Here is a 26389-nt window from a genome sequence, read left to right as displayed (position 1 = left end):
CATTTCTCTGCTGCTTGATTGCAAGGGAGGAGAAAGTGCTTGAGCGGGGGGTGGTATCTGCAGTTGCACAAAGAGTTGTATATGCTCCCCATCTCTTTCAAAGCCCATTCTAAGAGCTACTTTCCCAATCACGCACCAGAAAGAGGATACTCCTCTGAACCCCTCATCATACCCCTTCCTCCTCCCTTCTTTCCCCACCCCCGTTTCTTGCAAGCCCTCCATAGGCCTCTCTGACTAGCCACCAAGCGCGGAACAGGAGACAAGGCAAAGAGGGCAAGGTAAAGGGAAGATAATAACAGTCCAGCTCTAAATTAATGATTGCAAAGGTACTCAATTCTTCAAGCAGTTCTCAGCCGCATGTCAAGAAGGTTTTCCCTCCTCCACTGCCACCTTTCGACATATTGAGGGACTTGTTCCCCCACACCACACAGATGAAGTTATTAATTTGCCAATATCTGGAAATAATTCACTTTTGCCATTTCATGATACTGGCTTTGGAATGATTATGCTTGATTAAAACCCACCTGTTCTAAAGAGGCCTAATCAAGCTCAAATGTTCCAAAGCAGCCCACTCTGACTTGCTCCCTGTTGCTAGTGTAACCTAAGTGTCAACCACAGTATCAAGTAGATAAAGATTTTTTTTCATTTTTTAAGAAAAAGAGCTGGTGGAGGACAGGAATCCTAGAATATTGATTTTGCTTCGTCAGTTTTATCTAGTCAGCTACATTTTTTGAGTGATGATAATCAGCTTCTTCTGACCCTTTGTTTTTACAAGCTTCTTCGACATCTGAAAATATAAGACTTTCCCCAGATGACATATGGTTGCAGATCTCACTTTACTGTATTTTTTAAATTTGCTGAGAGTCTTCCTCACATAAACTAGTTTCCTTCACTTCCTGAATAAAACAGGATTCTGACGAAGATGAGAAGCAAAAACAGTAATTTAAAGGACTTGCTCATCATGCTGCAGGAGGGATATGTTTGACAGACTCCTATACTGCAATTCTAGATAAAATGCCTGAAGGGGTTTTGAATTCCGCAATATTTGAATGTTCTTTTTCAACATTATATTCTAAATGTGCTTTGGAATCATTTTGGAAAAGTAATGACATCACCATCTCCCTGATGTTTGTTAGTGGAAATCAGTCCACCTGATAGTTCCAAGTGTAAATTAAGCAGATTGTTTTTCTTGTTTTTGAGTTTAGACAGCTTTAATAGCTTGCTCTGGGCAAAAACAATTATAAACTGTTTGACATCTATGTTTTAAATGACTGTCTCCACTGTGTTGGGGAAGGTCGCACGCATGCGTCCACGTGTGTGTGTCTGTGTCTGTGTGTGTGTGTGTGTGTGTGTTGAATTGCTTGCCAGAAAACAATTTCAGACAATGACAATGTTCAGTTGTGTGACAGTAATATAATATCCTCAGTGTATTTCGCTGTTTTGGATCAAGTGGGTCGTGTAGGGGTTTTTGTTCTTCCCCTCTACCCCAAACAAGTTTATTTTGACTTTCCAGCTTTTGAAAAAATAACTCTGTTTCTTTCTGTAGGCCTCATAATTTCTCTTCAGCTTCTTCGTGGAGAAATGGAGCAGATTCGAAGGGAGTATCCTATGATTTTTAATAGAGGGGTGGCTGTTACCAGAAAAATAGGTTTTCCAGATGTCATTATGCCTGGTAAGTGGATGAAAGTTCTCTTGACTTGGTCACAGCCGTAAAGTAATATAAGACGAACAATAATTGAACTTTCCTGATAACATGTGCTGATCTTTTTATGGCAGTTTGTGAGAGAGCGCTTATTTGTAACAATGTAAGAATATACTGATGACAATAATATTTAGTTCAGAAATGGTTTTCGCTTTTTTGCAGATTATTTTTGTTGTTGTTCTGCTCTTTGCATAAAAAGAATAGAGGGTTAAAAGGAGCAGTAGTACACGAAATGATGTGCATGGAAGTGGCTATAACCCTTTATCACCCTTCTCCCCACTGATTTTTCTCTCCTATCCCTATTCCATTACTCTTTCTGTCATTCTTTTGATGCTTTCCAGCTCTCCCATCTCTCCCCTTACACAGTTCCTCCTACTCCCTCACCTGAATTAGGCAACAGATTTTCTTTTTTATGTGTTTAACTCAGAGAACAAAAGCAAATGTTATAGATAACCTGTAACTAACTAGAGGAGTATAATTCTTAATGAAAATATCTGAGTGTGATAACAGGAATTTCTCACATTTATAGAAGTATACAGATCAGTTTGCATTGTTTAGTGATTAGTTTTCAAGACTTCAAGCATGGGATTCCTTTGATGTCTTATTTTGCAAACCCAAAAATCGGCATCATTTACCTCCCATCATTGTTAATGTGCTTTCAGCTCCAGTTATGGGCTGCCTGTATGTTCCTGCTGTTCATGTCTGAATGCATTGTATAGTAAAATTTTGCTACAGACAGTGCAAAATCACCAAATAAGAGAATGTTCTTAGACTTGGTGTAACATGCCTTTCATGTCTGACTCCTATGTACAAGCATTTATTACTGATCAGATGACATCTTTTCTCTTTACTACATTCAAAATAGTCTTTCATTTTGGGTGTCTGATGTAAAGTGCATGCTGTCATCTCTTATATGTCAGTGATACTTGTTTTTATTTTCTTGTCTAAATTTTCCTGGCTGTTTGTTTACTTTCCCTTCATTCTCTCCCTTTTTTAATGGCACAGAGATGAAGATAGTTGGGTGTAAGTTTTTGCCTTACTGTGTTCTGTCCATTTATTGCTTGCTGTTTTCTCATTTCTACACCATATTTTTCATTGAATGTTTGAGATTAACAACGATAATAAACGAATGATGTTTCAGGGCCATTATGTATCAAAAATGCTCATGTGTTCAATGAGCTCACTCATTTTCTCAGTAGCTGTTCTCTAATACCCTTCTGCAGTCAGGTAGATGTTAGCTCAAGAAGGGGTTACTTAAGAAGTTATACTGTAAGGGTAGTTTTGCAATCCCTTTAGTTTCTGATTAAGGTTGTTTCAACCTCTCATTCCTCATAGATCAATAATGGACAGACCACCTAGGTGTGTAGAGAATTTTAGCTGGTGTATAACATTTGAAAGAGGAGTGAAAATATGTGTTAAAACTGGAGACAGAGATGCATGAAACAGGGAATACAGGTAGGAAAATAGATGGATAAAGCATTGTAATGGTTGCACTGTGGTTCTGCATTCATGGTATTAAGCTGAGCTTGTTCTCTGAGTTTTTTAAAAATTGCAACACTACAATGCATATACTTACACATCAATATCAGGTAACATGAGAATAGCAAATTTGTGGGATGGGTATTGCCTGCTCCTTTCTTCATTTTCAGAAGGAAACTGGAGCAGTTTGGCTTTGGAACCTTTTCCCTGGAGGGCCAGGGCTCAGGGTCACATACTAAGCTGAGATCAGCAAATGAGATGATAACTACCTCACTAGGTAAGGGGAACAATAGTAATGTCCTTTTGAGCTAGAATTCTCAATCTTAAATTCTAATACAAGATCAAAATAAAGAAATGGAGGAGCTGCCAAAATAAGTATATACCAGAGATAAAGAAAGATTGATACCGTGTACAAATATATACACTCCAGGACTTGTTATTGTTGCAGGAAATGGATGCTATGTAGATCAAAACAGAAGCTTTAATGTCAATATGTTTACATATAGACTTCCATATCAGTAAGTTTCTATGCTTACGTTTTTATATAGAATTTTAAGAACCATTAAGTATGAAATAAGATATTTGAGAGGATGGACGTAGCAATATTTGCAAAGGTGGTCTTAACTGACCAGATAGGCGGGATATAAATAAAATAAATAAATAAATAAATAAAGGTGTCAGCTTTAGAAAAGGAACAACATATTTTGGTCACTGAAGTTACCAGAGAAGATATCTCCTACATCTAGATGTTGTCCTGTTTCTAGGCTTTTGGGGTCTACAGTAGCAAGGTCCTGCATCACAAACAGACAAGTCAGACATGGTGAATCTAATGAATGAAATACATGTCAAGAAACAAGCAGAATTCTACCAGAGAGTAACATAAGTCAAGTGAGGAAGGCCGGAACAAAGCCCAGTGACAGTCTGGCGTTGACATGCCCCAGGCTGTCTTTTGGATCCAAAGCAAAAATATGCCAATGAAGAAAAAAGGTACAAAACTTTATTGAAAGAAAAGGGAAAGGGAGAATCTACAGTAAAATAAGTATGCAATAGAAACCAATAGTACAAAAAGGATAAATCACTAACTCTAATGTAAAAGCACAGGGTGAAGTAAAGACACAACCTGAAAACTCTTTCTGCACCATAAACCCATAGAAAAAGTAAAGGGCACATTCAGTTTTAAGTTTCCATGTGTCCTGTGGGATCCACAGCTACATGCACTGCACAGTACCAGCTAACTACAGCCTGTACTGAAACTCAACAGTAGACTCAAATGCTGGCCATTTCATACCTTTAAGACAGCTAGGACCTGGCTCCTAGCTAGTACCACAGCACATTCCTCCTTATCTGGCAAAGCTGTTGAAAAATAACTCACTAATTGCTGCATTAATAAAGAGCTCCCTCACTAGTTGGCATACTGGGTTCCCACACCATCATTGATGGTAGCCAGCAAAACTGCATAAAAAATTCCTGCCTCATAGCTTCATAATAAGCACCTGTCCAGCCAGCCAGGTTGTTGTCAGGTCAAATAAAGGAAGTGAGCAAATAAAAGGAACAGTGAAATACAACTGTTAAATAGAGAGCTAACTGCTACTCAGAAGAAAGATCCATAAAAGCCTATATCAGTGATGATGAATCTTTTTGAGCCTGAGTGCCCAAACGGGGAAAAAAACAACAACAACCCAGTGGGTGGCGGGTGGTGGCGGCCAAAGCTGAAGTGGCAGTGGTGGAAGTGGCAGCGGAAGGGGGAATCCTGGGCATGGAGGCCCCACTCCAGACCCGCTTCTAGTCATGCTCAACCCTGCCACTGTCTATAGCTCAGGCAGCCTACCAGCACTAGCTGTTCTGGATCCTGACCTGCTGCCTGTCAGGGCACTACCGCCCTGGCTTCAGCCACCTCCTCAGGTTTGGCTGCTAGGGTAGCGATCCAGTGATGTATGGCTCATGTGCCCACAAAGAGGGTTCTGCATGCCAGCTATGGCACACGTGCAATAGATTCACCATCGCTGGTACCAAGATGAAAAACTATGCATATTAGTCTATAAGTTCAAGCAAACCTGGTCATAAAGTTTGGGCATAGAGGAAAATTGGTACACACCGTATACTTTGTCAGAATACTGGATATGGCACTTCAGGGGTCAAACTAGTCCATTGGCCAACTGATTTCCCTAGAAGGAGGATTCCTACTCATGAGAATCCCTCCCTTACTTTGCTTAGGGACCACAATCCTGGCTCATGCCTCCAGTCTGTGCTATTTTGGTGGACTCAAGTGGAAACAGAACTTCTCTGTCTGAGGTTGGAGCCTCTTAAACTCCTAAGGGTCTACTTTCTGCAAGAAAAGTTATTTTATTTATTTATTTCATACATTTATATACGACGTGAACTTTGTGACATACAGTAATCTGGGCAGTTAACCTGCCCTATAGCATCCAATCTCAAACATCCCAATAACAAAATTAACTATTAAACTAAAAATGTAAAAATGAAAAAGCTAAAAAATACTGCAAAGCACTAATGATGGATAGAGTAAAACTAAATCCCTCTGTAACCTCAGGGACCTCCATTTTTGGGGAAAATACCTGAAGATGTATTCCTTTATAAGGAAGTTGAATGCAATAAATCTCTGTCTTCAGCATAATTTTAAACGTAACCAAGGAAGAAGCGTGACAGATCACCAAAGGAGCCTATTCCAGAAAGATGAGGCCACAACTGAGAAGGCTGAGTTTCTGGTAGCAACCTTCCGAGCTTCTCTGTGCATGGTCACTCATAAGAACAAGGCTTGGGAAGACCAGGTAGGACCAGCAGACATTTTAGGGGGTGATGTTCCAACAGGTAACAAGGCCCGAAACTGTTGAGAGCTTTGTATGTCAGTACCAGAACCTTGAATCTAGTGTAGAGAGACAAAGAAAGCCAATGCAAATGAACTAATAGTAGTGTAATATGATCAAATTTGTTTACGCTTAAAATAGCTGCCGCATTCTGCACCTGCAACAGTCTCTGAGTCAGCATTAATGGCAGCTCCATGTAGAAGTCATTACTGCGGTCAGTCCTTGAGATCACCAGCGTATAAACCTCTTTGGGGACCCTTTCTCCAAGTAGGAACACAGATGGACTTAAACTGGTTGAAGACCAACCTGGATGCACCTCATATCTATTGTTCCCATGAAAGGGTTGAGTCCAGTATCATCTGCAAATTTCAAACTCTATTCCAAAGAGGGAGAGTAATTTAATTCAGCTCAGGCAAATGCCTCCCAATAACAGGATCACCGTTTTGTCCAGATTCAGCTTCAACCAATTGGCCTTTGTTCACTCCATGACTGAAGCCAGGGAATGCTCAAGGACCCAGACATCTTGGATCCACTGCAGAGGATGTGAAGGAAAGATAAAGCTGCATGTCACCAGCATACTGATGGCAATATGCTCCAAAATGGTGTATGACCTCTCCCATCAGTCTCACATTAAAGAGCATTGGAAAGACAGATGACCCCTGAGTCACCCCACAACCTAGGGTCCACAGAGATAAAAGATTTTCCCCAAGCTGAAAATGCAGGACTCAGTCATCAAAGAAGGATTGGAGCCAGCTAAGCACTAGTCCTCTGGCCCCCAACCTCAACAGTTTGTCCAGGAAGATACTGTGATTGATTAGTTAGCATATCATCTTCTGGTTCTAGAGGTTGCAGAAACCCACTGGTGGAGTCTTTAAGTTCCCTGAGATGTGAGAGATGACGTGGGGGACTTGAAAGTGAAGGAAGTTTATAAAATGGTTAAAGCTAATGCTGGAAAATTATATTGGCATGAATTCAAGTTTAATGAAATTGATTAAAAGTTGATTGATTTGGAGGATAAAGGGAAAATGCGAAATTGCGCAGATTTCCAGAAGGAGGAGCTGAAGATGGAACAAATCTTAGAGATATAGTGTTGGAATGGATCAAGTCAGTGGCACCAAATTTGGGATGGATTCAAAAAAGACTTGGAGAGATCAAATGGACTGTAAACACAGAGGCAGGATGTATCCTAAAGACATTGTGAAGTTTGCAAATTCTGACAAAAAAGAGCTGTTTACAAAAGTGACTAAAGAAAATTCTGGACAGTTGCAGTATAAAAATGCATCGATCGAAGTGTACCCAAATCTCTGTTTTCAAATTATATCATGGTGATGCAATCTAAAGCTGGTCACCAACATCCTCATGAAGAATAAAATAAGATACAACTGAAGGCATCCTGTATACTTCAGAGTTATACATGCTGGAAAATGCTACAGGGTAACATAATTGGATCAAGGTTTAAATTTGCTCCATGAATGGAGTTTTATTGTGTAACTAACAATAAAAACAAAAGATGGCAAAATTGGAGGAGAAAAAATGAGATTGACATACTACTTCAGAGGGAGAAATTCAAGAGAATCAGGAAGGAGCTGTTGGTGGAAAGTCGTTGAATCAGTCTGTCAACTCAGGGAAAATGTATTTCACTCTTTAATTCGGCAAGAAGTTTAGAAGATATAAAGATCTAAGTTATAAAAAGTTATAAAGAAGATTTTTTGTGAGCAATTCAAAATTGTTTACTCTTCCTATTTTTGTGTTAATTTTTTAATACAAAATATAGGCAGTTAATTAAGTTATAGGTTTGGAAAATTATAATTTGGAGATAGGTAAAGAAAAGATTTAAAGCAAATACAATATGAATATTATGATGAGTGATATTATAAAATATGATAGATAAGCATGATTAGGTTATTAATCTGAGGAACTGGTTGGGAGTAAATAAATATATTCTAATAACAACTTTTGACATTCAAATTTTTATTTATTATTTGAACTTTTTATTCCTTTGTGTTGTTTTTTTTTTAAGCTTATTTTGGTTTGTAAACTCTTCATTATTTTTAGAGATAGCAATCATGAGACATTATTCCAATATATACCAATCATCAAAACTGGGGTACATAATTTATGTAGTGTTGCTAAAGTAACTGAAGCTGCACATTGTTTTAAATGACAGTCAGCATTCCTAGAGGATTTCGGGAGCACCAGTTTTTCAACCAGTGTTGCAAAATCTACGTATACCATGTGCTATCAATCCTATCTGTGCATTTTTTTCTTCAGGGTTTCAGACTGGGATCCAGGGATATAACTCAAGATGTTCTGCATACAAAGCATGTTCTATACTGCCTAATAATACCTCTGGGCTTTGTCATGAAAATATCATGGGGTATGACTTAAAGAAAATCCCTTCAAGTTTGGTGACAATCAGGTTTCAAACATCCAAGTTATACACCCACAAAAGTGGATGCCCCCCCCCCCAGGAAAGTGCCCTTTAGTAGCTGGCTTGGGGAAAACAAATCTTCATTAAACCTGGAGGGTTTTCATTGATTCCTATTTGTTGGGGGGCACTGATCTGTATGAATACGAATTGACAAATTAGCAATTTTTGAACAAATTTGGTTACTCTATTTAATTTGTGCCAGTCTCTAATCTATATACAAGTTAGTTCAGCCACAATCTAGTCAAGATAGGATGTTAGGCGTAAATTAGGACTATCTAAATATAAATTGGCTTGATTTTGTATCTCCCTCCCCCCCCTCTCTTTTTTACATCCTATCATACAAAGTAAGAGGATGCATGTGAGCTATTGTAGGATGAAATCTGCCTTCCATATTTTTGGAAAAGCTGATCCTCTGTAATAGGAATCTGACTGGATCTTCCCCCAAAGTCTATAGTTCATAATACTCCATCCATCTGCATACTAGCCATCATAATCCAAGCTATCTAAAAGACCGCATCTTCTTCCATGAGCCTCCCCCTAAGATCATCAGGGAAGGCCTTTTTCTCAGTTCTACCAACTTCACAGGTGCACTTGGTGGGGACATGGGAGAGGACCTTCTCTGTTGCTGCTCCTAGATTCTTGGACTCTCTCTCATGGGAAGCTAGGTTGGTCCCATCTTTGCTGTCCTTCTGCAGGCAGGCAAAGACCGTTCTCTTCAGGCAGACTTTTCCTTAATGATTGGTGGTCTGAGAGGGGTTTTAAATGGACTGTTGTGCTCTGTTGTTTTAAGTGTGTTTTAATATTGATCTTAATTACCATTTTAATATAATACTCATTTAATTAATTTTTAATATTTATATACTTGCTGTTTTAACTTTTAAATACTGATTAAAGATGTAAGCCACCTTGGGTCCTTTTGGAGAAACAGGCAGCATAGAAACAAATAAACAAACATTTCATGTTGACTAGTAGCTTCTAAGACTGATTTTCAGGAGAGATACCATATTCAGGGACAATAGCAGTTGGCTTTGTTTCTGTGTATTATTGCACACTTTCCTGCTCACGCAGCCCCAAATTGGTTGGAATAAATTTAATCTATGTTACCTCTGAAAAGGATATCACCTGGGAAGCCACATATGGAATCTGATTTCATTTGTATATTTGCCTTACTGTTCATGATGGTTGTTATTTTCCACAATGTTGTGAAGTGCTTTTGCAATTATAAATTATACTGAAATTTATCTGTGCTGTACTGAACGAGTAAGTTTTGTTCCTTGACACTGAAATAAAGTGCTGCTTGAGTTAAGTTTCATAAATGAGTCATTTGCAAACAAGAAACTTAAGAATAACCTTAAATAGAATTGATGGACAGAAAAATAACAGGTCTTGTAATGCTTCCACAACCTTCGCATTTTGTGATAGTCACTAGTCACTGACAGAGTTTATCTGCACAGGAGTCTTCTAGGCTCTTCAGCTTACCAGATCTCTTTTTCTTCCCCCTGAAAGTAATGGGATGGAATAAGCTACATCACCTGGAGGTGGTGTTGTTGGGGGGCCTAATCTAGGCCTGTCTTGTGGAACAGTGAAACTTTTCATAAGTGTAAATGAAGTCTCTGGAATGTATGCTATTTGCACATAAGGGCTTGTTCTGGTTTTTGTTTGTTTGTTTGTTTGTTTTTTAAAGATTTGAATAGATCGTCGTATGAGCCCATACATGGAGGGAGTATTTATTGCTGAATGTAATGGGATGCACAGGGTTGTTCCAATACTGCCTGTTCATGCTCATTGGAAATTGTTCCCTGATATCCCACTCTCAACACAGATCCTTTCCAATCTCTCCTTCCCGCCTGCCTCCCTTCCCTCCTTGATTTATCAGAGCATGGAGGATTGATTAACCAGCAGAAAAACAGCCACAAGGAATTATCATCAAATGACACCCACACAAAGTGTGTGGATGTGCATGGAACAAAACAGTACTAGAGTCCACATGAGCAGATCCTGCATTGAAACAAAGCAGAACAAAATATACCATCACTAGGGGTGGGCCTTTCATAGTTACGTTAAAGCAAACTAACATGAAAGTGGTTCTGTTTTTCATTTTTGTGTTCTTTTATCAGTTCCCAAAAGAGAGCCTCTTAACATGAATGATTCATGTTAATGAAAGAGGTGTACACAAAAGTTTTCTGTTTTTCATGTTTTCATCCTTTGTTTAACCTTTCTTTTCATCCTTTGCCTATAAAATCACCTAGGAATTATTTTCATTAAGTAGCATTGGAAAGACTGCTGTCAGCAACCAATCAGAACTTCCAGAGGTAGCAGGAATATTCAGTCTGTAATTGGTTAGAACCTGGGGGGGATGTTCTTTCTTTACTTCAATTGGTACTTGTGGGTGTGCAAGTTCCTTAAGCTACATCTTCAAGCTACATCTTGAGCTGACTGACTGTTTCAGTGCCTCTCTTGGACTCTTTCCTCTTCTTATTTATTTATTTTATTTATACCCCGCCTATCTGTTCAAAATGACCACTCTAGGCGGCTTCCAGACATATAAAAACACAGTAAAAAAAAAAAACCTAAACAATAACAATAGGCAGCCAACAATAAACAGCAGACATATTTTTCAAGATGGCAATATAACAAAAAATAGATTAAAGAAGAAAAGATTAAGTGTTATCTCGAGGGAAAGCCTGCTTAAACATCCAGGTTTTAAGATGGGTCTTAAAAATACCCAGCGACGGAGCCTCACGAATCTCTGGAGGAAGGTTGTTCCAGAGGCGAGGAGCCATCGCCGGGAAGGCCTGATTTCTTTCTTTTTTTTTCCTTTCGGGCCTCCCTCGGCGTTAGGCTCCTCAGCCTCACCTCCTGACTCGATCGAGTGACATGGGTAGATCTTGGTGGGAGTAGGCGTTCTGCCAGGTATTGAGGCCCTAAACTGTTTAGGGCTTTGTACATAAGCATCAACACTTTGAAGTCAATGCAGAACCGGATAGTCAGCCAATGCAATGTGGCCAGAGTGGGCGAGATGTGTTGGTATTTTTTCACTCCACTAAGTAGTCTGGCCGCTGTATTCTGCACCACCTGGAGTTTCCACAACAGCCTCAAAGGCAGCCCCACGTAGAGCACATTACAGTGCTCTAATCTTGAGATTACGAGCGCATGCACCAAGGTAGTGAGTGCCCCAACATTGAGATAGGACCGCAGCTGGGCTATCCGCCTAAGATGAAAAAAGGTGGTACGGACTACCGACACCACCTGAGTTTCCATAGTGAGCACCAGGTCCAGATGGATCCCCAAGCTGAGTCACCCCCCCCAAAAGAGAGGGAGTTTCCCAGGCCCCCAACTGTGGGGGCGCCCACCCTCAGTACCTCCGTCTTGTCCAGGTTCAGCCTCAGCCCGTTCTCCTGCAACCATTGCAGTACAGTACCCAGGCAGCGCTGAAGGGACAGAACGGCATCTCCTGCAGTTGGTGAAAAGCAGATGTAGAGCTGAGTGTCATCAGCGTACTGATGACATAAGGCTCCACACCCCCTGATGACCCCACCCAGCGGCCTCATATAGATGTTGAACAGCATTGGGGAGATAATCGACCCCTGTGGGACCCCACAATTGAGACTCCATGGGACCGAAACGCTTTCCCCAAGCTGTACTCTCTGGGGGCGGTCCTCCAAGAAGGAACGGAGCCAGGCCAATGCCAGGCCACCAATTCCCAGCTCAGAGAGCCTCCCCAGGAGGATACTGTGGTCAATGGTATCAAAGGCCGCTGAGATGTCGAGGAGGACCAGCAGAGACACTTTGCCCCTGTCAGCCTCCCTCAACAGGTCATCACACAGGGCGACCAATGCCGTTTCTGTACCATGGCGCGGCCTGAAGCCTGACTGAAATGGATCCAGGCCATCCGTTTCATCCAAGTGCCCCTGGAGCTGGCCGGCCACCACCCTCTCAACCACTTTACTTAAGAAAGAAACATTGGCAACGGGCCTATAGTTGCCAATTTCGTCCGCCACCAAACTGGATTTCTTCCTAATGGGCCTAATGAGTGTCTCCTTGAGGGCAGATGAAAACCTGCCCTCAAGGAAAGACCCATTGATTATTGCAGTGGCCCATTCCGTTGTTGTAGGCCTGGCTGCTTTGATAAGCAGGCCGGGCAAGGGTCAAGGGAGGAGGTGGTGGCACGGCAGCGATCAAGCGCCTTGGCCACAGAATCCGGTGTGACAGGCTGAAAGGAGACAAAGGTTACCAGGCAAGACGGAGTGCTGGACATCTCTGCTCGACTCACTGTATTCAAAAACGGAGAGAGGTCCTGGCAGATGGCCTCCACTTCTCTCCCCCCCCCTTTGTTTTTTTGTTTTTTGGACGATAACTTCCCCCTCCCCATTTCTTTGGCTTATTTTTGCTGCTGCAGTGAGGGAGTCTGCCTGTGCCTGTGTGCCTCATTGGGGTTGTTTTTCTGACCCCCTTCTCAGTTTCTTAGAGGATTTTTCCCTTTGGTCCTGCCTGGCCTGCCTGCCACTGTATAATGGTTTCAAAGAAGAGAAAAGCAGCATCAAGTGCAGGGCAGGAGTGGGAGGAGAAATCTCCTCATATTCTAGCTTTGATTTTGGGATCTTTTTTTCTTATTGTGTTTTTTTTTCTTTTATTTGCTTGCTTGCTTTTTTGGGTGTATATTGTGTGTGTAGGGGAGAGAGTGATTTTCTTGTTTGACTGATTTTTTTAAATTGCTATTTGGTTAATTTATTGTGTATTTATTCTGTAAAAGGTGTATATTTTGGTGGAATTTTGAGGGTGGGTGTTTTATTTGATAGCGGTGGTGATGGCTGGTTCTTGATTGCCTTGCCTCTGTGTTTTGGGGACTATAGCAGACACCCTGCCTTCCCATATATGTCCTGGTATTAGCCTGCACCAATGGGAGCTGTTGGGAGGCGGAGCCAACTATGAAGAAGGGGGGCTGTAGCAGAGTGTAAGCAGATAAGGAAAAGATAGAGAAGAGAGGTTTGAAGAGAAGGTTTGGGAAGAGAAGGCAGAGAGAGAGTTTAATGAGTTAATAGTCAGAGTGTTATTGGTATTAGTTAAGATAGAAGAGGTTAAAGGAAACCACTGAACACTTTGTGTAACTTTAAGAATGTGCTTAAGAACTATTCCTGAAACAACTTGTAACCAATAAACCTGTTTTTATTTCAAAGTTAAGTACTGAATGGACCTCAGTCTTTCATAGGAAATATACTGTAGTTGGTAAAGAGATTAACTGGTGGCATAACTGGTGGCAGCGAGGTAAAGGACGTGTTGGGATACGTAGTATGAGCTCTGTGTTTGGTGAAACAAGCAGGTGCTACGGGGTAAACGTCACAGGGACTTTTTGAACCAGCTGCACAATTGTGAAACACACTCACACACATACACACAAAGAAAAAAAAGGTGTCCCTTTTTGTGTAAGGATTGGTACATGAAAAACACAACATGAAAGAGGTACCAAAAGAATCTGAACCAAAGCAAATACAAAAATGTTCTCCATCCTCAACACTAAACACACTTGTCAGTAGTGTAAAAAAAAAACCCTAGAAATTAAGGTTTGCTCTATCTGCGGCCAGTTTTAATTAGCAAAATACATTTTCAGTTATTTATACTGGATGTAATCACGTAGATAAGTCTTGATGATTTAGATAAAGATAAAGTATTGGACTGAAAGCTGTTAAAGTATGTTATTCAGTGATTTCGATATCTGGCTGCAGAGCCAGAGGTTAGCAGTTCTATTCTCCACTGTGTTTCCTTGAGAGGGGCTGGACTACTTGATCCATAGAGTCCTTTCCATCTCTGCATTTCTTAAGATTCCAGTTCCTTTATTATCAGATCAACAGACTAGTTATAAGATCATTATATCTACTTTTCAGAGCTGTAGCCAGTCAATCTGTGATAAGGAAAAGTAGATAGTGGCCAAAATCCTGTTGCTTACTGTAGTAACTCACATTAGACTAGACCTGTTATCAGTAAGGATTTAGTGAGTAAAATCATCTAAATGTCCCATTGATTCAAGTGGGCCTGCTTTAATTGCGACTTACTGTGCCAACATCACAATTAGAATAGCCCTTTTGAATCAGTCAACTCTTATGGAAGAGTTGATTCACCAATTCCCCATTTATAGAATCATAGAATCATAAAAAAGTGAAGTTGGAAGAGGCTTACAAGGCCATCAAGTCCAACCCCCTGCTCAATGCAGGAATACAATCAAGTATATCTGCCAGGTGATTATCTTTTTCTTGAATGCCTCCAGTGTTGCAGCATTCACCAACTCCCGAGGTAACTGGTTCCACTGTCATAGTACTCTAACAGGAAGTGTTTCCTGGTATTCAACAAAAATGTGTCTTCTTTTAATTTGAGCCCATTGCTGCATGACCTGCACTCTAGAATGATCAAGAACAGATCTTGCCCCTCCTCTCTGTATGACAGCCTTTCAAATATTTGAAAAGTGCTATCATTGATTCAACAGGCCAAATTTAGTGTGTTTTACTATACTAAACAACAGGATTTTGGCCAGTATGCAAGAGTGCAATTCTATGCATGTTTACTCAGAAGGAAGTGTCACTACAGCAAGTATATTTGGTTGCAAAACAGATTTTAATCAATTCTCCTCTGAATCTGTAGACTGCTCTTAATAATACGCTTTAGCCTAGAGATTTGAGATAGGGTTAATAGTGGAAATGAGTGTAGTAGAGCAAAATTTTCATTTGGAAACAATTTGTAGAATGTTCTAGCAAAATAGAAGTGTTGTTTTTTAAGAGTAAAAAGTATACTTGTTGCTAATAAAGAGTATTTTAGTATAAACATGTCTTTGGAACTCAGGACATACAGTTGTTTTGGAAGGGAAAGGAAATGGGAGCAGAGTTCATTCTATTGATTGCAAAGGGACTGTAAGAGAGAGTGCATTTGTGTTAAAATTAAGGTTTTTTTGTTTGCCTTAAAACAAATATTGCTTCATGCTCCTAACCAAGAAATATACTTCACTTCATTGCTTATTCCTAGTACTGAAGTAAAAAAATGACTTTCAAATAGGTCAAGTAAAAGCCATCCTATGATTATACATTGAAACATTTTTTTCAATAATTGAGTCAGCAAAAGGCTGACAGATTGCTCTCCTGTTCTTACAGTATTGACCAAAAATATTGACACCCATGCACTTCTGTCAGAAAATTCAACCCTTCTCTCAGAAAAAGATTGCAGTTGCAAATATTTTGGTACTTACATGTTCATTTCTTTGGTTTGCGTTAGAACAACACAAAAAAACAGAGAAGAAAAGTCAAATCTGATGCAATCCCACACAGAAACGCAAAAATGCACCGGCCAGAATTATTGGCACCCTGTCTAAATTGTAAGAATTAATTGCTTGTCAAGCATGTGATGCTCCTTTAATTTGTATTTAGACACACCTGTCACAAGTAAGCGGTGTGGGCAATATAGTAAACACACTTGCAACCAGTTAAGATGGAGAAAAGTTGACGCAGCCTTTGTGTTGTGTTTGACACTGAGCATGAAGAAAAGAATGAAATTTAAAGAGTTGTCTGTGGATTTGAGAGAAAAAATTCTGGAAAAACATTGACAATCTCAAGGCTACAAGTCCATCTCCAGAGGTCTTAATGTTCCTGTATCCACTGTGTGCACTATCAAGAGATTTACAGCCCATGGCACTGTAGCTAACCTCCCTGGGCATGAACGGAAGAGCAAAATTAATGAAAAATTACAACAAAGGGTTGTTCACATTGTGGATACAGAACCCAGATTAACTTCCAAACAAATTCAAGCTGATCTGCAGACACAGGGTACAACAGTGTCAACTCGCACTATCCATCGCCATCTGAATGAAAAGTGATGTTAAGGTAGGAGACCCAGGAGGACACCACTGCTGACACAAAGGCATAAAAAAGCAAGACTGGAGTATGCCCAAACTTATGTGACAAAACCACAATCCTTCTGGGAGAATGTACTGTGGACAGATGAGACAAAAGCAGTGCTTTTTGGTAAAGGATATCATGGCACTGTTTACAGAAAAATAAATGAGGCATTCAAAGAAAAGAATACAGTCCCTACAGTCAAACATGGTGGATGTTCAAAGATATTTTGGGGTTGCTTTGCTGCTTCTGGCACTGGGTGCCTTGACTATGTGAACACTATCATGAAATCTGATGATTACCAAAGAATTGTGGGGTGCAGTGTAGTGGCCAGTGTCAGAAAGCTGCGTTTCCACCAGAAGTCATGGGTCTTCCATCAGGACAATGACCTGAAACACTCAGAAATGGTTACAAACAAAACGCTGGAGAGTTGTGAAATGGCCAGCAATGAGTCCAGATTTGAATCCCGGCATAGAACACCTGTGGAGAGATCTCCAAACCGCAGTTGGGAGAAGGCATCCTTCAAATCTGAAGGCCCTGGAGCAGTTTGTAAAAGAAGAGTGGTCCAAAATTCCAGTAGAGAGGTGTAAGAAACTCATTCATGGTTACAGGAAGCAATTGATTTCGGTTATTTTTTTCCAAAGGGGGTGCAACCAAATATTAAGGCTGCCAATAATTTTGGCCAGTGTATTTTTGGGTTTCTGTGTGGAATTGTATCAGATTTGACTTTTCTTCTCTGTTTTTGTTGTTGTTTTTCCAACGCAAATCAAAGAAATGAACATGTGAGTACCAAAACATTTGCAACTGCAACAATTTTCTGAGAGAAGGGTTGCATTTTCTGAAAGAATTGCAAGGATGTCAATATTTTTGACCATGACTGTAGGTACTATTTTCCTCATATGTAGCAACCTCTTTGAATGTGTTGAAGAATAGGCAAGCATTCCCATTTTCTTATAGTACATACAAGATTTGTAAGCTATGCTGGTACCCAGCAGAAAACCTCATGATTTTTTGTATATTTTAGCGGAGTGGGCAGTTATATCATAAGCAGGCATATGATAAGAGAACATTTCCTTTTGATAAATTAGTACTAAAACACTGTCTTTCTGTCCAAGTAGGTATATGAACTTAATAGGTAAGAAATCCTTCCTGACTGTGCTATGCCAGGGCTGCATTCTGCTTAGCTGTGGTGTGACAGTGTCCCCATTAAACATGCACCAGGTATTCAGCTTAGAGACTCCTTCAAGTAATAATGCAGGGCCTGTGTAAGTGCTAGGAGGAGTGTCATATATCTTGCCACTGCTACATGAGCATGGTCACTTGAAGAGTATTGCTGAACCAGTCAGCTGCTTTTGATTTGCAGATAGTATATAAACGGGTATGGAGCGGCTACAAACAAATCAGCAGGAATTTAAATCTGCCTTAGGTTTTACTTGTTATTGCTCCCTTATAGTTTTGGCCATTTACATGGTCGTATGAAAATACTACTCCACTTCTCCCCTCCCCCTTTGTTTCATAAGTGATTTCCTGAATTCAGACTTCATAAAGCATTACTAACAGCCATCTGATTTAATGCACTGGTGTTAAAATGTTCATTTTATTAACTATTTATTTTATGCTTGGTATGAGTTGGATTCCCCATCAAAATTTTGAACAAAACATCACTGGCATTCTCAGAGGCATCAAATTTTCTGTTTTCTAAAAGTGCTCTTTCTCTTTGTATATAGGTGATATACGTAATGACTTGTACCTGACTTTAGAGAAAGGGGATTTTGAAAGAGGTGGGAAAAGTGTGCAGAAGAACATAGAAGTGACTATGTATGTTCTTTATGCAGATGGTGAGATTTTAAAGGTAAAATTAAATTTCTGTTCAATATAGTGTAATATTAAAAAATGCTGTTTCTTTATTCTTTTCTTATCTTTCATTTGAATTATTAGAGTGGTTGTTTTTATGAATGTGCCAAGCAATAAATGCAAAACTATATATCTTAACCAGGAAAATCTTTTGTAACATTGAAACATTCTGAGTAAGGTTTTTGTCATTGCTGACAAATTACCCTCCATTTGTTTTCTGTGCACAACCATCCACCATTTGCACTGCTTCTGTGATGGTTTTTAAGCTCTTGTACTGATTTGGTTTAATTTGCCTTAGACTATAATCCTATGGTCCCCGGAGGAGTACCACAGAGGCCATAGAGATTACGAGATCTCTTGGCTGCTCTACTTGTGGGGCTCTGGTAATAGTAACATCAAGAAAGGAGGCATTTGGAGGAAAGATTATGAGAGGCTTAAGCTGTACTGGATCCAAAGCTTTCTCACTTCTCTGACACTCCCATGGAAGAGTGGGAAGAATATACAGTAAACCTGTAACTAACACTGCACTCCAGCTGTCATCCCCAAAAGAAAGGCAGGAAAATAATAAGAATGATCAGGTGGACCATGGAAAGAAGAGGGCGGGTGTGCCCTCTGAGAATACCAACAGTGACTTCTTAATTGCCAGTAGGAATGATAGAATGTTTTGTCTTGTAATAAAACAATATTTTAATCATTGAATTAGCATTATTAATTACAGGCACTCCTCACTTAACAGCCTACCTGTTTAACAACCACTCAGATTTACAATCCTCATAAATGCGTGCTTGTGTCTTCGCCAGGCTCCTTCCCAACAGCATGTGATTTATTGCTCTTTTATACACTATTATTGCTCCTCACTTATCAACTTCACTTAATGACCTAGTCATAGGAACTCAATGGTTAAGTGAGGAGTGCCTGTACAGTACTTAATTAAATTGTTAGTTTTAAAACAAGTAGTGGAGTAGATTGGCATAGAGGTTGTCACCATTGACCCCAAAGATGTTTTTATTGGCTCCTTCAAAAGTACTCTTTTTATCACTTTAGAATGACTTTCCCCTGTGTGGCATTTTTCCTAGGTGGACTCTAATCTCATGATAAAGTTATTGGGTAAGGATGGAGGTTCCAACATATGTAGGAACTATTAGGTTGAGGAAGGATGTGTGTCCTAATATGGGATCTCGTCTTTTCACTCACAGACAAAGGCCACCTATGCACATAGAAAAAGGCTAACTGTACTGGAGCCAGTAATTTTTAAACATATTAAAGAGAGGAATCATGCAAATCATTCCTGCTTATTTACTACTCCACCTGCTGAATTTGCTCCAAATACATATTCTAAAATCATTTCTCAAACTATACTATCTATGAGAGATTGGGAGCCACTCATTTTCAGTTGTGTGAATATCCCCTGAATGTGGAAGGTATGATGGGAATTGGTCACTGTGATCTGTGTTGCTTCAGGGAGAATATGCATATAGAGAACTGAGCAACCATATTTTAAGATCTTACTTTCAGGCAAGGTTTCCATAGAGTACTACTAAATAAGTGCACCTGACAATGATCAAACACCCATTGGTCCTTGTAAATCATTGGTTATCGTCTGTGGTACTACAGACCTTTATTTTTTAGCTTCTTTGTCCATTGTTTAGCAGACTGAATTGGAAATACACTGATTCAAATATGTTACATTTCTTTCAGCATTTTGAATGTGACATTTCTATGACACTTTCTCTAATGTGATATTGCTTTTTTTTCTTGGTTTGTTTTTCTTCCTCCTAGGAGTGCATCAGCTTGGGCTCAGGAGAGCCAAGTAGGAGTGTGTATCATTCCTTTGTTCTGTATCACAGTAACAGCCCTCGTTGGGGGGAAGTTATCAAACTTCCCATTCCTATAGACAGGTTCCGTGGTTCTCACCTCCGTTTTGAGTTCAGACACTGTTCCAGTGAGTACAATATTCTTTTATAAATTAATGCTTTGATGAACTTCCCAAAGGAACAAGAGTTGGGGGAGGTATTGAAAATACATGACAGGGAACGTAACAACTTTTGCAGCTAATGTTAGTAATGTTTTTTAAAAGTCAGCATTTCTAACTTAAAACCAGCAGAAACATTTATTGAGGTAGTTGTGTGGTACTGTACCTAAACCTAAATCCTGAGTGCTCACTGGAAGGACAGATCCTGAAGCTAAATTTCCAATACTTTGGCCAATACTCTTGGAGGCAGTAGAAGACAGGAGGATCTGGTGTGGACTTGATCCAACTCCGGGAAGCAGTGGAAGACAGGAGGGCCTGGTGTGCTGTGGTCCATGGGGTCACAAAGAGTCGGACATGACTTAACAACTGAACAACAACCTAAACCAAATCCTGTAGTTGTTAATGAATAAACACATAAACAAAGGCTATGAGGTCTTGACAATTATTGGTAAATTAGAACAATTATTCCTGAAGATAGCAAAAAGCAAATATTGCAATCTGTGCTATCGGGGGACATCTTTTCTGTCTTCTCCTTCCTCTTTTGTGCCAGTTTCTTTTGTTTGTTTATCTAAGTGTATCTTTCTGCTCAGGTAGTTTAGAAGTTATGTATTGTTTTGTTACTTGAAAGCTTGAAACGTTAGTTCTTTAAATGTAGTATATACAGTCATTAAACTTTGTTGGTGACATAACAGAGAATATAATCCTAAAATCTTGCACCTCAGATTAAAAGTATTAAACTTGGCAGATGGACAGATTGATCCGTATGACTAAAACTGACTTCTTTGGTTAGATATCCCAGAAAATATTGCCCCCATAACAGGAGAATGATAAACTACATTGTCCTGCTTTTAGTTCACTAGCCATAACAAAAATTCTTACCAGATGTTATGAGTAATGATTAGCATGGTCCTTCCACGGTTCGTCGTCGTCGTTTAGTCGTGTCCGACTCTTCGTGACCCCATGGACCAGAGCACGCCAGGCCCTCCTATCTTCTACTGCCTCCCGGAGTTGTGTCAAATTCATGGTGGTTGCTTTGCAGACACTGTCCAGCCATCTCATCCTCGGTCGTTCCCTTCTCCTCTTGCCATCACACTTTCCCAACATCAGGGTCTTTTCCAGGGAGTCTTTTCTTCTCATTAAATGGCCAAAGTACTGGAGCCTCAGCTTCAGGATCTGTCCTTCCAGTGAACACTCAGGGTTGATTTCCTTTAGAATTGATAGGTTTGTTCTCTTTGCAGTCCAGGGGATTCTCAAGAGTCTCTTCCAGCACTACAATTCAAAGGCATCAATTCTTCGGCGGTCTGCTTTCTTTATGGTCCAGCTCTCACTTCCATACATCACGACAGGAAAAACCATAGCTTTGACTATTCGGACTATTGTTGGCAAGGTGATGTCTCTGCTTTTAAAGATGCTGTCAAGATTTGTCATCGCTTTCCTCCCAAGAAGCAGGCGTCTTTTAATTTCGTGGCTGCTGTCTCCATCTGCAGTGATCATGGAGCCCAGGAAAATAAAATCAGTCACTGCCTCCATATCTTCCCTTTCTATTTCCCAGGAGGTGATGGGACCAGTGGCCATGATATTATTTTTTTTGATGTTGAGTTTCAGACCGTTTTTTGCACTCTCCTCTTTCACCCTCATTACAAGGTTCTTTAATTCCTCCTCACTTTCTGCCATCAGAGTGGTGTCATCTGCATATCGGAGGTTGTTGATATTTCTTCCGGCAATCTTAATTCCAGCTTGGGATTCCTCCAGTCCAGCCTTCTGCATGATGTATTCTGCATATAAGTTGAATAAGCTGGGGGACAATATACAGCCTTGTCATACTTCTTTCCCAATTTTGAACCAATCAGTTGTTCCATATCCAGTTCTAACTGTTGCTTCCTGTCCCACATATAGGTTTCTCAGTAGATAGATAAGGTGGTCAGGCACTCCCATTTCTTTAAGAACTTGCCATAGTCTGTTGTGGTCCACACAGTCAAAGGCTTTTGCATAGTCAATGAAGCAGAAGTAGATATTTTTCTGGAACTCTCTGGCTTTCTCCATAATCCAGCGCAAGTTACCAATTTAGTCTCGAGTGCCTCTGCCTCTTCGGAATCCAGCTTGTACTTCTGGGAGTTCTCGGTCCACATACTGATGAAGCCTCCCTTGGAGGATTTTGAGCATAACCTTGCTAGCATGTGAAATGTGCAATTGTGCGGTACTGTAGTTGGAGCATTCTTTGGCACTGCCTTTCTTTGGGATTGGGATGTAGACTGATCTTTTCCAATCCTCTGGCCACTGTTGGGTTTTCCAAACTTGCTGGCATATTGAATGTAGCACCTTAACAGCATCATCTTTTAAGATTTTAAATAGTTCAACTGGAATGCCATCAACTCCACTGGCCTTGTTGTTTGCCATGCTTTCTAAGGCCCACTTGACTTCACTCTCCAGGATGTCTGGCTCAAGGTCAGCAACTACATTGTCTGGGTTGTCCGGGATATCCACATCTTTCTGATATAATTCCTCTGTGTATTCTTGCCACCTCTTCTTGATGTCTTCTGCTTCTGTTAGGTCCCTCCCATTTTTGTCCTTTATCATGTCCATCTTTGCGCGAAATGTTCCTCTAATATCTCCAATTTTCCTGAACAGATCCCTGGTTTTTCCTTTTCTGTTGTTTTCCTCTATTTCTTTGCATTGATCATTTAAGAAGGCCCTCTTGTCTCTCCTTGCTATTCTTTGGAAGTTTGCATTCAACTTTCTGTAACTTTCTGTATCTCCCTTGCATTTTGCTTGCCTTCTCCTCTCTGCTATTTCTAAGGCCTCGTTGGACAGCCATTTTGCTTTCTTGCATTTCCTTTTCTTTGGGATGGTTTTTGTTGCTGCCTCCTGGACAATGTTACGAGCCTCTATCCAAAGTTCTTCAGGCACTCTGTCCACCAAATCTAGTTCCTTAAATCTGTTCTTTACTTCCACTGTGTACTCATGGGGGATTCGGTTTAGATTATACTTGAGTGGCCCAGTGGTTTTTCCTACTCTCTTCAGTCTAAGCTTGAATTTTGCTATGAGAAGCTGATGATCAGAGCCGCAGTCAGCTCCAGGTCTTGTTTTTGCTGACTGTATAGAGCTTCTCCATCTTTGGCTGCAGAGAATATAATCAATCTGATTTCGATATTGCCCATCTGGTGATTTCCATGTATAGAGTCGCCTCTTGTGTTGTTGGAAAAGAGTGTTTGTGATGACCAGCTTATTCTCTTGACAAAACTCTATTAGCCTTTGTCCTGCTCCGTTCTGAACTCCAAGGCCAAACTTCCCAGTTGTTCCTTTTATCTCTTGGCTCCCTACTTTAGCATTCCAGTCCCCTAGAATGAGAAGAACATCTTTCTTTGGTGTCAGTTCTAGAAGGTGTTGTAAATCTTCATAAAACTGTTCAATTTCAGTCTCCTCAGCACTGGTGGTTGGTGCATAAACTTGGATTATTGTGATGTTGAAAGGTCTGCCTTTGATTCGTATTGACATCATTCTATCATTTTTGAGATTGTATCCCATTACAGCTTTTCCCACTCTTTTGTTGACTATGAGGGCCACTCCATTCCTTCTACGGGATTCTTGCCCACAATAGTGGATATGATAATCATCTGAGCTGAATTCGCCCATTCCTGTCCATTTTAGTTCACTGATGCCCAGGATGTCGATGTTTATTCTTGCCATCTCCTGTTTGACCACCTCCAGCTTCCCAAGGTTCATAGATCTTACATTCCAGGTTCCTATGCAGTATTTTTCTTTGCAGCATTGGATTTTCCTTTCACTTCCAGGCGCGTCCACAGCTGAGCGTCCTTTCGGCTTTGGCCCAACCATTTCATTAGCTCTGGAGCTACTTGTACTTGTCGTCCACTCTTCCTCAGTAGCATGTTGGACGCCTTCCGACCTGAGGGGCCCATCTTCCAGCGTCATATCTTTTAGCCTTTTGTTTCTGATCATGGGGCATTCTTGGCAAAGATACTGGAGTGGCATTGCCAGTCCCTACTCCAGGTGGATTGTGTTTAGTCGGAACTCTCCACTATGTCCTGTCCGTCTTGGGTGTCCCTGCACAGCATAGCCCATAGCTTTTCTGAGTTACTCAAGCCCCTTCGCCACGACAAGGCAGCAATCCAAGCTGGTGCCCTCCAGATATTTTGGGCAACAACACCCATCAACCAGCATGCCCAGTGGTCTGGAAATATGGAAGCTAGAATCCAAGCTATCTGGAAGCCAACAGTTTCAGGAAGGCGGTGGGAGGGTCACGGGGCGCTGCTGTTCGTTCGCGGCCAGGCGGGTTCACTGACTTTCTGCTCCCACCAGCCTGGGTTGGTTAGGGAGTTGGAAAATGGATAGCAGAGCTGCAGCTCATTCAAAAATTGGTGTGTAATAACCAATTTTTGAAGCTCTTACCCAGCTATAAAGTGAAACAAAATAAACACAACATGAATGAAACATAATAAAAGGAACATAATGTTTTGTTTGGTCACACATATCTGAGATACACTGAAGTATTTCCTTTCTATAGTGACCATCATGTCTGAACCAGTGCTTTGTTTGGACACAAGACATCACCATCCCTCCCCCCTCCCTCATAAAAGGACCTTGTGTGGCCCCAGAAGCCACACACTTTTCTCCATAGTTTAGACCAACTGAGGCACAAGCTATTCTCTTCCCTCCATATTCATGTATGGAGACACAAAGATCGCCAAACTAATTTTTGCGTTACCCCAATGCATGCATCTGATGCACAGAAGAGTAACTTTCAAACATAGTGCCCCATAGTTATTTTGGAGTGATTATTGTTTATTAGTAGGTCAATAATAAGTATGAAATGAATTTTCAAAGATTGTATTTTGCATTGTTCATAGTATTTTCCAGTGAACTGTTGGCATTGTTGTTAAATATATGTTATAGGAATGTATATTGCATTGAAAGCCTAAGCACACCATGTTTTTTGTGTGCTGCAGTGTCTTAGTTGTAAATTTAATTTTGGGGAGATCTTGCAACCATCATTGAGATCACTCTCTTAATATAAAGAATATTTCTTTATAGGTAAGCAGCATAAAACATCCATTTTCAGAACAGGTGTATTTGTAAGAGTGGATCCATATCAAGACAAATTTATATGCTATCACTGTATGACAGTTGGATGCTTTTAACAATTTGGTTTTTTTTAAAAAAAACTTTTTATTCTTACAACTTTTATATTATCATTGCAGCAAAAGATAAAGGAGAAAAGAAACTGTTTGGCTTTGCATTTACACCATTAATGAGGGATGATGGAACCACCCTGTCTGATGATATTCATGAGCTTTATGTTTATAAGGTACTATATATTTCATTGCTCCTCATATATTTTATTCTGCCATTCATGCATCCTATAGTTCACTCTTAATTATCATGTCTACAGTGATACAGCCTGCTGTGTTAAGTAAGTAAAGTCTTTGATAAATCTTGGGTCATCTGTTACTGCAGCACATCACAAATTGTAAGATTGTGCTAGCAGATAATCATCAAAAGTTCTTGGGATCATAGTTCTTTATACTCTTTCTTCAGATTATCAGCTCTGCTTCTTTCTTTCTGTTTATGTAGTTAGACTTCTTTACTTTTTACTTGGGGTTCACAATAGATGGCAAGTTTTTGAACTAAGATGTTAAATTCTAAATCTTATGACTAATACCAACTAAATTAGATTTATTGAATCAAGTATTATGTCAGTTTTGTGAAATTGGACACTCACCTGATGGGGAGAATTGTCACAGTTTGAATTTTGTTTAATAACATATTAAATGATTAAGAATTACAGTATAGCCTTAGAAATGTTAAATGTAATGCAGGTTTGAACAGTAATGAACTGCTTGATAGAGGTCACTTCAGGACATTAAAAATGAAAAAAAAAAGTAACAGTTTAAGTACCAATATGTGAATATCCATAAGAGGCCATTGCAGAGTAAAAAAATGAAATAGCATTGGATTAGATATTTATGTGAAAGACAGATCCTAAGGAAAAGTCCATTGAGTCTGCAACTGTAGCTACTCCCTTAAGAGAGTGCATGGAGTTTGCTGCTGAAACAGACTTACTGAAAAAAATGTATTGATTCTGCTAGCTAAGGACAGCAGTAGCTAAAGAGGAAATCTTTTTGTTTCCCTAATCTGTAAATTGCCCACTACTGAAGCAGAGTCTATGAGCCTTTGTATTAGCCTTCTACTAGTGGAATTTTCAAGGTTGGCCAATCAATCAATCGATCGATCGAT

General features: G+C 40.1%; 1 protein-coding gene across 25 annotated transcripts in view; it reads left to right on the top strand.

The window, feature by feature from the left end:
• The window catches only part of DOCK3 (dedicator of cytokinesis 3), a 291232-nt gene that overhangs the window by 126680 nt on the left and 138163 nt on the right, over positions 1–26389 (top strand). For 22 of the 25 annotated variants that reach the window (XM_078385476.1, XM_078385471.1, XM_078385469.1 and 19 more), the window contains exons 14-17: positions 1547–1672; positions 18039–18163; positions 19945–20107; positions 25354–25460. In XM_078385476.1, coding sequence (XP_078241602.1) covers positions 1547–1672; positions 18039–18163; positions 19945–20107; positions 25354–25460 — 521 coding nt within the window. Of the gene's footprint in view, positions 1–1546; positions 1673–3037; positions 3459–18038; positions 18164–19944; positions 20108–25353; positions 25461–26389 lie in introns of those variants that run through there. The other 3 variants (XM_078385479.1, XM_072989795.2, XM_072989794.2) reach the window with 2 other exon arrangements.

Source organism: Pogona vitticeps, chromosome 2 (assembly GCF_051106095.1).
Source record: "Pogona vitticeps strain Pit_001003342236 chromosome 2, PviZW2.1, whole genome shotgun sequence".
In the NCBI taxonomy this organism is placed as follows: domain Eukaryota; kingdom Metazoa; phylum Chordata; class Lepidosauria; order Squamata; family Agamidae; genus Pogona; species Pogona vitticeps.
Note: the sequence above shows the minus strand (reverse complement) of the source record. Positions and strands in the feature narration are given on the sequence as shown.